Here is a 12,330-nt window from a genome sequence, read left to right as displayed (position 1 = left end):
AGAGGATTCATGGGTAAATATAATGAATTAAGAAGTAATCCAATTTAGAACTATAATGTGGGACATTTTTAATATTTAAAGTAATAAAGTACTAAAGTTCTAAAAGCTTGAAGCAATGCCAAGAGAAAATTAGCAAGAAAACATGAGGATGATTCAATATCTTTGAACAGTATGAAGTCAAAGCTTCATCATTTTCATTAGTCACTGGACAGTCAGTGGCAACTTGAATTTGTCCAGAAATTAATACATGTAGTTTAAGGTACAAGAAATAAAGCTTGTGTGAATTCTAACCTAAAGGGTTAGTTTCTTAACTAACTTAGTTAAGAAAAAGATGCATTATTTCTTTAATCCCTTTCTGTTTTGTACATCTAAATGTTAAATCTAAATCAGGGGTGGGATACTACTAGTTCTGACCGGTTCTATAGAACCGGTTGTTATGATTCTGCACAGTTCAGAGAATCCGCAAATTGTGTCCCTGGCTGGCCCCGCCCCTTCCAGTAAGTCCTTATTGTGCATGTGCAACATCGCGCACATGCCCAACATAATTGACTGCATTACCCCCTAACCAGTCACTCCTTAAGGTATTTTTTCCCTCCCAATTATCAACTGTGTCAGGATCCCCCACGCTGTCTTACTGCTTCACCCAAGAGGCTTCCCTGAGGCCCAGGAGGGGGGGAGCTGCGCCCCCTCCATTTTTGTCTTCCTGGGCCTCAAGGAAGCCTTCTGGGGGCAAAAACACCCCCCAGGAGGCATCCCTGAGGCCCAGAAGGCCCAAAAATGGAGCACGGGGTGTGCGTGCTGTGCGGACCCCCTGTGCTCTGTTTTTTGCCTTTCTGGGCCTCAGGGAAGCCTTCTGGGAGTAAAAACACCTTCCCAGGAGGCCCAAAAATGGAGTGCAGGGGGGTGCTGCAAAACAAAAAGGAAGCCATGCCCACCCAGTCACATAACCATGACCACCTAGCCATGGCCACTTACCCCACAGAACCAGTTGTTAGAAAATTTGAATCTCACTCCTGATCTAAATGTACTTTACCTATTCATTCTTTATCTATGTATCTTAGTACAGCGTTTGTCAACCAGTGAGCTGTGGCCCACCAGTGGGCCGTGAGAAAATTTTGGTCGGCAGCAGAGAAATCTCACCCCCAGAGCACCCCCCCCCAAAGCAATTAATCCAGGCTGCGCAGAAACACAAAGCTGCACAGCCCACATGGCCTGCGGGAATCCTCCTCGCCCACTCACTCCTTACCTGGCAAACTTGCCTAATAAATTGCTGTATTTCCTTTTTCCAACCATCATCTGTTCTGCTGTGCAGGGAGTTTTAGATTAGCTAGGAAGTAGGAAATGGTTGGATTTCTTGCTTTCTATCTAGTCTTTAGATCTTCGGCTCTGCTTTAAGTACAGCCGAACCTCCCTTAGGGCTGAAGGTTCTATTATTCAGTGAAGACTCACGGCAAGCAAATTTGAGAGACTGAGCTAGCCGATGGCAGATAGATAGATCACTGAATGATTCTGTGAGCAACTCAATCTGCCTGCCTGCTTTGCCTGATTTTGGGTAAAAGTTGCTCTTTTTTTAAATAAAAAATTCAATATTTACATACATGGTGTGTTGTGAGTTAATTTTGTGAGTTTGCTTGCAAGCAAATTTTATGTGACAGACTGAGCTAGCCAATGGCAGATAGATAGATCTCTGAATGATTCTGTGATTCTTTGAGCAACTTAATCTGCCTGCCTCCTTTGCCTGATTTTGGGTAAAAGTTGCTCTTTTTTTAGAAAAAAATCAATATTTATATAAATATGTATATTTACATACAAGCCATGCCCAGCCAATCACATGACCACCAAGCCACACCCACAAATTAGGCCATGCCCACAGAACTGGTTAGTGGTCTCTGGGATTTAAAATTATGAGTTTGGTGGTCCCGAGGTCCAAAAGGTTGGTGACCCCTGTTTTAGTATGTATCTTTGTATGTATTTAAGCATCTTAATGAACTATAAAAATATATAATAAAATACAAAATAGCATGGCTAGTAAAAACAATTCAATCCTATTTAAAGTAGTTATTCATAAAGTTAATGTGTAGTATCAACAGCTATCTGCTTTGTAATTTGTTACTATTGTTTCTGTTATTATTCTTTTACAAGCATTGTATTTATAGTATTTCTTGACTGATATCTACTATATAAGGATGCAAAATAAACCTTTAAAAATTATATGTGCTTTCATAAGTCTTGAATTTACGTTTGTGCAAGTCCAGAAGATTTCTTTCAAAATGTTTTTCAAGTTATATATACAGTCATGCCAAAAGTATATGTACACTATATGCTTGTATATAGAAGCAAAAATATATTTCAAATAATCCAACTAAAATAATATTTTGCATGTTATTTTAAATATTGATGCTCATCAAATTGAAATTCTGCATTGCATCTGCAATCAATACCAAAAAATTGTTTTATCATTATGGTTACCATATTTTCAGTGGTGTAATAAACTAGTTGGCTACTCTGTGATATAATAAGAGTGCCTCTTCTTGTAGTTCCTGATTACAAACCTTCATAGTCAGTTCATCCTGGTCTGTTAGACTGCCTGCCTCCTTTGAAATGAATCTATCAACTTAAAAAATGGTGGACTTCTTTTCTTTATCCCAGATACTATTGACAAGAATTCTGCTGGTTTCCCGTTGGAGCCTAGCTGACAAAAAGAATGATAAAATGTGGTCTTTTTTACCCACACCTCCCAACAATAATCTAACAATGGATGGAAGTTATTAAAACAAGGGGGAGTCAAGGGACAACAGCTGTAAAAAAAGTGTGTCAATGAAAATTTTCTTCAGAAAATAAATTATATTTCTGAACTTTGTAATACAGTGTATTTGAGAAAAGTATAACAATGTATACCAACTGTAACATGGTAAAACTGCAATAGGAAATTATAGCAATAGTATGAGATGATCTCCTTTCTTGTACAGCAGGAAAAAACTCTACAAACACAGTTAACAAATTTAGTGATTTTTCCCACCTTTCTTGCAGTTTTTCCATACAATTTTTCGTGTCTTCTCAAAATGTCTGCTCATCCAAATAAGAAGAATTATTTCAGATGAAGAATATATATTACTTGACAAAGGATCGATGCTTAGTTTTGGAAGGTGTTCTGCATCTTTTGCATTGGTCTGGCTAGTGTCCTCAAGAACAGAGACTCGCTGGAGAATCAGAATCTGAAACAACAAGCTATATTGCTTCTTACCAATACCTAGTTGTACATTATGTAAAATCCTACCAAATGAACTTTAATATTGTAATCTTTCTACTTATGCAGCAGTTAAATTTTATGACCCTGCATTGTTTACAGCAAATTCCATTCCTCTCCCCCCCCACCCCAGTTATAGCAAACCAAACCTTTATCATTACCTTTCAATGTTTCAGTATTGGATTAATGATTAGGGGCTACCAAATCTGAGCTGTGGAAAACTAGGCAACAAACACTTTTTCTGTATCTTCTTGCTGCTCTAGTGTAGGGGTCTACCAATCATTCATTCTTTATTTGGGATCACAAGATACCGTCTCCAGCTCCGTTCTCAGGGGGAAAGAGAGAGAGAGAGAGAGAGACTTTTGGCTTCATGCAAGGAAAGCAGCAGAAGCAGCAGAATTCTTTCTTTCTCTCCCTCAAATTCCACCAGAAATGAGTATTTGTGAGACTTGTTGCAGCCTCTTGGAACAAGATGCCTTGTAGGGTCCCAAAGAGTCATTTCTGGTGGAGTTTGGGGGAGAGAAAGACTTTTGCTGCTTTCCTTGTATGCAGCCAAAAACAAAAGAAGAAAGAAGGAAAGAAGCAGCCCGGTGGCCAGGCGAGGCACGTCGGGTGATTGGGGCAAGTTCCCTCCCTCTGCCCTTGCCCCGCTCCCTTCACTACCTTGTGTTGTTTGCAATGCAAGCAACGCAAGCCTTGTGTTCCCGCAGGCCATGTGGGCGGTGCGGCCTTGTGTTCCCACACAGCCTGGATTAAGTGCTTTGGGGAATGACATTTCTCTCTGGACCACCAAAATTTTCTCATGGACCACCAGTGGTCCCCGGCCCACCAGTTGGCAACCACTGCTCTAGTGCAGTGATCGCCAGCCGGTGGGCCGCGGCCCATTGGTGGTCCGTGAGAAAATTTTGGTGGGCCTCAGAGAAATATCTGCCCCAAAGCAATTAATCCTGGCTGCACGGGAACACAAGGTTGCGCCGCCCACATGGGCCGCCCACCTGCTGGCTCCCACCCTTCAGCCAAGCACAAACCTGCAAAAAGCAGCACAGCCCTTGCCAGCCTGGACGAGGTGATGGTGCTGTTGCAGCAAGAGGGGGCTGGCAGCACAGGCGGGCTGAAGCGGCGATGGAGATTGCCGGAAGGTGCAGGAATGCCATGCTACTTGCATTTGCACGGCACTCCCGCACCTTCCAGCTTGCCTCTCCTGGCCTGGCCTCTTCCTCAATGGCCGCAGGCTGTAGGGATGGCGCAGGGCAGGAAAAGTACTGGCTGGTGGTGGTGGGAGGGGGCGGAGGGAGCAGGTCTGTGCTCACCATCCAGTTCAGAGGTCCAGAATGGGGCAGCATTGGCGGTGTCAGTTTTCTTGTCCCTCTCAGCGCTCTGCTCTTCTGCCCTCCCTCATGGCCCCAGCCATTGCTGCCCAGGGAAAGCACAGGAAAAGTAAGCAGAAACATAGGCGAAAGAGTGGAGATTGAAGAAGGCAAGAGAAGACGGAAGCTGCCGCCTTTGTAAAGCACTGCTTTCTGTTACCTATGCCTTCTGATCTCTGCTCTTGTGCCCCAGAGAAAGCTATGTTTCTGCTTGCTTTCTTTTCCTGTGCCTTCCTCAGGCAGTGATGGATGGGGCTATGGGGAGGGGGGGCAGCAGAGACATCAGGGCTACTCTCCTCCCTCAGCAAGCCAGGCCTGGAGGAATGCAAAAAATTGCGGGCAAGCACCAGAGAAATGTGTGTTAGAGGGGGAGACCAAATGCCCAGACCAAAAGAGCACTGAGAAAGACAAGCTCCTAATAACCAGCCTGTTTGTGCAGGCAAGAGCTTTTCTGGGTGCAATACCCCCTCTTCGGCCTCCACATAGGGAGGGACCCTTCTCTACTTGCAAGTGGTGGGAGAAACCTGGACCTTAGCGTAGGGGGTGGGGAGTCTTCTTGTGTGGAGGCCAAAGGGTGGGTGTTGCCTGGTTATTAGGAGCCCATCTTCCTTGGCGCTTCCAGCCTGGCCCTCCTTCAACTCCAGGCAGCCACACCTGGCAAAGGAGAGAGAGGTTTCCTCTGACTTGGGAGAGATATGAAATGACAGAAGACCAGTATGGAGGGGCCTCTGCTTTTCTTCTGTTTGGGGGGGAGCTGGTTCCTCCTCGTTCAGATCTTCCCAGCCTCCAGGCCCCTTTTTCTTCCCAAAGGGTGAGAGAGGCCCCTCCTTTCCCTTTGCTCTGCCCCACAATTATGATTAAGCATTTACGATTTTGGTGTGTGTGTTTGTGTGTGTGTGTGTGTGTGTGTGTGTGTGTGTGTGTGTGTGTGTGGTATTCAGCTTTCTTTGGGTATTTTCCCACGTCTTTATAGTTGTGCTTTTAAAGTTGTAGCGACATTTCGGCAGAATCTCATCTGCCATCATCATCATATCATCATATGGGGTTCGTCTTCGTTGTGTGTGTCAGGCTTTCACAGCCGTTTCTGTTTTAAATTTGGTGCTAGCCTCGTGCTTTGTTAGAATGTTTTTTTCTTCATCCTGATTGATTGGGAGTCTCGGTCTGTGTTTATTGGTCTTGGAGTTTGCTGTGTTCTGCTTGATTGGTGTTTCTAATATCTTCCGTCTGTTTTGTAGTGTTTTTTTTTTGTCTTGATTAGCTGGCAACATTGTGTTTCATGTATTGGGCTTTCAATGTGGCTTGGCTTCGAGTGAATGGTTTATTAGGAACCTAGGTTTCATCTGGGTGGCTGGCTGGGGTGTGTTTGAGCTGGAGGTATCGGGGGGTCTGTTTGTGCCCAGGTGTTTAATAAACGATAGCCGGCCATTCACCCAAAGCCAAGCCACACTGAAAGCCCCCAATACACAAAGCACAATGTTGCCAGCTAATCAAGACAAAAAAACACTACAAAACAGACAGAAGATATTAGAAACACCAATCTAGCAGAACACAGCAAACTCCAAGACCAATAAACACAGACCGAGACTCCCAACCAATCAGGATGAAGAAAAAAACATTCCAACAAAGCACGAGGCTAGCACCAAATTTAAAACAGAAACGGCTGTGAAAGCCTGACACAACACAATGAAGACGAACCCCATATGATGATATGATGATGATGGCAGATGAGATTCTGCCGAAACATCACTACAACTTTAAAAGCACAACTATAAAGATGTGGGAAAATACCTGAACAAAGCTGAATACCATACATATAAATACCCACGAAAACATCTCTCTCTCTCACACACACACACATATGTATATGTATATGTATATGTGTGTATATATGTATATGTATATGTATATATATAATTTATATTTAATATAAAAATAAAATGTTTATATGAAATATATTATGTTTTTTTTTAAATCGTATTAGTGATCCTCGGGATTTAAAAGTATGAGTTTGGTGGTCCCTGAGGTCTAAAAGGGTGGCGACTCCTGCTCTAGTGAACATATAAATCATTACATGAAGTACAGAAATATTTCTAAGTAAATATTTTTAAGATCAATTATACATTATGATGAGTGAATATTGCATATTGCAATATTGCAACACATTCTCCATCTCAGCACTCATAACTCAGTATTCCAGCCATCTTGAAGATTATTCAATTATCATTTTGTCAGATCCCTAAAAGTGATACTGCCATTCAATTGGGAGAAGGGGAAGCCTTGGATTCAATTCATTAGTATTGCCTGTGACAACTGGTATAACTTGTATCCTGGTGCTGAAATGCCCTGAGATTTTCTCACCTCTTGGGGAATGTATAGGAGGGAGGGCCATGTGGGTTGTTTCACTTTAATAGCCAGCGGAAGATGGCCACGGCTTATCTGTTTCTCAGAGTAGCTGGTACAATAACATCTTCATACCTGTGGATTGACTGAATCTGCATCTGGATAAAGGAAGGGCCTCTACTGCATTAATTCTACTTGCCTTGCCTGAGGGTATTCAGATGCTGCTTTGGATGTATTGCTGTCACTTCTACTTAATAAAAGATTCCTTTTGAAATACTTCATTTCAAGAGTTTTCACTTTCTTAAGTTAGGAGAGGCAACCCTTACATATTTCGTGTTTAGTTCCCAAACTCACAGTACGTTTTAGATTTCATTTTTATATTTATATTCAGGCAATTACCAACTACAAAACCTAGATCCTATAATTTTGTGTCTCCAGCAAATAGACTAAATTCTTCTTCCACCTTTTTCATAATTTTCTTAGCACTAGCTAAAACGGCACAAACCTATAAGAAACAGGCAAACAAACACTGAGCCCCACAACGGCCATTCCAACTGGGGTAGAAAGTCTATCTCTCCATGAAGTACTTGAGGTTAAAACTTCCCAGTAGGAAACTGGGATCAAAGTTTATGGGGCTATTCCCCATAGTGAAGATCATCAACCCGGTCATGGTGCAATTAAAATTGCCCTGACTGCTAGGGAAGATACACCTGGTGTTCCATAGCAGTCTCTTAAAACCCATGGTCGGATCGACCCTGAGGCCACTACCCTGTGAGCCCCCAGATCCCATGGTCATATGGGGCCAAACCCATTATGAGGTGCAACAAATCCTCAACTTAAGGTAGCACAGGAGAACAGCTTCAATACCTAATCAAATGGAAGGGCTACCCCTTATCAGAGATGTCTTGGGTAAAGAGTAGGAACATCCAGGTTCACCGCCTCATAGCTAAATTCCACGCAGACAACTCAAACAAGCCTGAGTGAGGATCGCAACCCTGAAATCTATACCTGTACTCAAGTTGTTTTTGCTTTGCATAGGTTGCCTTCAGGAAGTGAGGGGAGCCAAATGTCAACTAGCAAAGTATCCCTGGCCTGCTTTCGAGTTGCCATAGGCAAGGAGGATGGGAAAACGAACTTGCAGCATATCACTCAAAACAAAAGCACATTCCAGCCATATCTCTGTCAAGGCCGTCTCCGGGGTTACACACAGTGGCCAGAGGGGAATGATCTCTACAACCAGCAAAATTACTTCGTTGGAGAATGTAACTAATGACACACCTTGGGGGGAGGGGGAACAGGATCAGAGCTGGACTGTAAATTATGTGGGGTCAGAGTTAGCTTCACTTGGAACATGCTGACATGAAGCTCCTAATAAATAATTGGATTTCTTTTTAAGGTTGGCTCAAGGCTCATGATTTAATTAGGGCGTTGGTCAGAACCCTGACACTATGGCTGATCTGTCCATGTGTTATAAGATTAATTTTCATGTCTTCTGACTGCTAGTTGGTGTTCAGCCGTCTGTCTGTCTGTCCTACAAAGTAGCTGTACAGTCCTTACATGTATGTTGTAAATAGCTTGTTTTTTTTCTTCTTCTTGGGCTATGGGGTCTTTTGGATAACCTATAATAAAATGTTCTGGAGAGTTTAATTGATTTATGTGCCATACTGATACGTTATAATGATTTGTCAGTTCTTTCTGAGATGTTTTTTGAAATATGGCAGTGTTAACCTTTCTATAGCTTTTGCTTGTACTTTTTGATAAAGTAGCATGGGTATCCATTCTATTGGACGACCTTCTATAGGTAGTCTGGTGTTTTGGGGTGCAGTAGAGTGTTGTACTCAGTGGTGGGATTAAAAAATTTTTTACGACAGGTTCTGTGGGCATGGCTTATTTGGTGGGCATGGCTTAAGGTCATGTGACTGGGGTGGGCATGATTGGTGGTCATATGATGGGGTGGGCATGGCTTGGTGGTCATGTGACTGGGGTGGGTGTGGCCAACTTAATGTCACTCACGTCAAGAGGTGCCTCACCTGGCTTCTCTCCTCCCAGCCATTCCTTGCACACCCAGCCTCAACATATCTATAGTTCTATAAAAATGTTGTTCACCATTTTTTTTACTTTATTATCTACGTACTATAGATGTACACTGCTCAAAAAAATAAAGGGAACACTTAAACAACACAATGTAACTCCAAGTCAATCACACTTCTGTGAAATCAAACTTAGGCAACACTGATTGACAATCAATTTCACATGCTGTTGTGCAAATGGAATAGACAACAGGTGGAAAGCATAGGCAGTTAGCAAGACATTCCCAATAAAGGAGTGGTTCTGCAGGTGGTGACCACAGACCACTTCTTAGTTCCTATGCATTCTGGCTGATGGTTTGGTCACTTTTGAATGCTGACGGTGCTTTCACTCTAGTGGTAGCATGAGACGAAGTCTACAACCCACACAAGTGGCTCAGGTAGTGCAGCTCATCCAGGATGGCACATCAATGCGAGCTGTGGCAAAAAGGTTTTCTGTGTCTGTCAGTGTAGTGTCCAGAGCATGGAGACGCTACCAGGAGACAGGCCAGTACATCAGGAGATGTGGAGGAGGCCGTAGGAGGGCAACAACCCAGCATCAGGACTGCTACCTCCACCTTTGTGCAAGGACAGGAGGAGCACTGCCAGAGCCCTGCAAAATGACTTCCAGTGGGCCACATATGTGCATGTGGCTGCTCAAAAGGTCAGAAACAGACTCCATGAGGGTGGTATGAGGGCCCGATATCCACAGGTGGGGGTTGTGCTTACAGCCCAACACCGTACAGGACGTTTGGCATTTGCCAAAAAACACCAAGATTGGCAAATTCGCCACTGGTGCCCTGTGGTCTTTACAGATGAAAGCAGGTTCACACTGAGCAAATGTGACAGACGTGACAGGGTCTGGAGACACCGTGGAGAATGTTCTGCTGCCTGCAACATCCTCCAGCATGACCGTTTTGGCAGTGGGTCAGTAATGGTGTGGGGTGGCATTTCTTTAGGGGGCCGCACAGCCCTCCATGTGCTCGCCAGAGGTAGCCTGACTGCCATTAGGTACCAAGATGAGATCCTCAGACCCCTTGTGAGACCATATGCTGGTGCGGTTGGCCCTGGGTTCCTCCTAATGCAAGACAATGCTAGACCTCATGTGGCTAGAGTGTGTCAGCAGTTCCTGCAAGACGAAGGCATTGATGCTATGGACTGGCCCGCCCGTTCCCCAGACCTGAATCCAATTGAGCACACCTGGGACATCAAGTCTCGCTCCATTCACCAATACCACGTTGCACCATAGACTTTCTAGGAGTTGGGGGATGCTTTTGTCCAGGTGTGGGAGGAGATCCCTCAGGAGACCATCCGCCACCTCATCAGGAGCATGCCCAGGCAGTGTAGGGAGGTCATACAGACACGCGGAGGCCACACACACACTACTGAGCCTCATTTTGACTTGTTTTAAGGACATTACATCAAAGTTGGATCAGCCTGTGGTGTTTTTTTCCACTTTAATTTTGAGTGTAACTCCAAATCCAGACCTCCATGGGTTGCTAAATTTGATTTCCATTGATAATTTTTGTGTGATTTTGTTGTCAGCACATTCAACTATGTAATGAACAAAGTATTTAATAAGAATATTTCATTCATTCGGATCTAGGATGTCTTATTTTTGTGTTCCCTTTATTTTTTTGAGCAGTGTATTTTCATGGACCACTGAAAGGAGGAAATGGCTCACATGCTTTGCCCAAGAGTGTGGCAACAGGCTTTTAAGGGACTGCCAGAAGGAAGGGGGGCAATGTATTTTCCAAAGCACCAGAAGGCAAACAATATATTTTCCAAAGCATCAGAAGGATGGAAACTGAACAAAGAGAGAAGCAACCTAAAAGTAAGGAGAAACTTCCTGACAGTGAGAACAATTAACCAGTGGAACTGCTTGCCTCCAAAAGTTCTGGGTGCTCCAACACTGGACGTTTTTAAGAAAAGACTTGGACAACTATTTCTCTGAAATGGTATAGGGTTCCCCCCATCTAAGACTTATTCTATTATTCTGACACTTTTCCCAGGACTTCTACTCAGAGTTTGACATCTCAGAGTTTTCCTTCCTGAGCAGAGGGTTGGACTAGAAGACCTCCATAGTTCCTTTCAACTCTGTTAAACACACCTGTATTTATGCTCTGGACTATAGACATTCAATGCACATAAACCCTGAAAAATACCTTGGCAAAAGAAAGGCAGCAAAATCACTCTAGGTGTAGGGACAGTATAAAATATTAATATCTGATAACTAATGGAACAATTAAAAATAGCACAGGGTTTTCTCTCTCTCTCTCCCTTCCTATTTCTTTTCCTTTTTTCTCTCTCTTCCTATTTCTCTTTCTTTCTTTCTTCCTTTCTTTGTCTCTTTCTTTGTCTCTTTCTTTCTTTCTTTCTTTCTTTCTTTATCTTTCTTTCTTTCTTTCTTGCTCTCTCTCTCTCTCTCTCTCTCTCTCTGTCACACACACACACACACACACACAGAGAGAGAGAGAGAGAGAGAGAGAGAGAGAGAGAGAGACAGACACAGACACATACCCCTGGTCTGACTGGGATGGCACGAGAAGGCAGAAAGCGAGCGGTGGGAGTGGCAGCGCTGCTATGGGAGGCAGCCCCGGGAGTTCCCATCTTCCCTTTTGGAGCACCTCTTACCGCGGCGTTGGATAGACGTTCGTCCTGCTTGGAGTCAGCTCCTGCACAGCCCTGCCTCCCAGAAGAGCAGCAAGAAGCCTGCTCGGGTGGGGAGGAAGTAAAGCCCTGGCATGCAGGTCCACCCCATGGAGCCCGCTGCACTGGGTGGAAAGGAAGGAAAGCCCTTTCTGTCTGGCAGCTCTGCTCCCCTTGCTCTTCCGGGTTCTGGCATGCTGGCCAGCCCGGACATGGAGCAGTTGATGCCCCACCAGCAAATGCTGCCCTGCCAGCTGCTCCTGTCACCCAGGGAGCAAAAAGGCACCAGCAGTTTTCGCCCATCTCTCGCTGCTACTCTTTTGGGGAGGCAGGGCTGCACGTGTGAACTATCGCCACCCTCTCCCCTGCAGTGATGGCAGGAGCAATGGGCAGAGCCAGGGCAGCGTTTGTTGGCAGGCTGACCAGTGCGCTGGAACCTGGGAGAGCAAAGGGAGCAGAGGCACTGGCATACAGGTCCACCCCATTGAGCCCGCTTCATCAGGTGGGGAGGAAGAAAACCTCAGCCCACCCATTCTGGCTGGCAGGCATCAGCTAGGAGACTTGCACCCAAAAAAGAGGCAGCGGCTGCAGGCATCTCATGACAAGGGGGGCAAGATGTGGGCTGGCGGGGACCCTTCCCTGGCAGCCAGCCGCTGGAGGA

The 12,330-nt window shown here is 44.6% G+C and overlaps 1 protein-coding gene across 1 annotated transcript in view; it reads right to left on the bottom strand.

The window, feature by feature from the left end:
• CFAP47 (cilia and flagella associated protein 47) overlaps positions 1–12,330 on the bottom strand; it is a 245,919-nt gene that overhangs the window by 60,864 nt on the left and 172,725 nt on the right. The window contains exon 33 of the mRNA XM_087966888.1: positions 3,020–3,215. Within this exon, the coding sequence (XP_087823014.1) occupies positions 3,020–3,215 (196 nt within the window). The remainder of the gene's footprint in view (positions 1–3,019; positions 3,216–12,330) is intronic.

This window comes from Notechis scutatus, chromosome 5 (genome assembly GCF_049901735.1).
Source record: "Notechis scutatus isolate UNSWTSFEM ecotype Mainland chromosome 5, rNotScu1.2, whole genome shotgun sequence".
NCBI lineage: Eukaryota > Metazoa > Chordata > Lepidosauria > Squamata > Elapidae > Notechis > Notechis scutatus.
The sequence above is the reverse complement of the archived record's forward strand: the minus strand, read 5'-3'. Positions and strand labels throughout refer to the sequence as shown.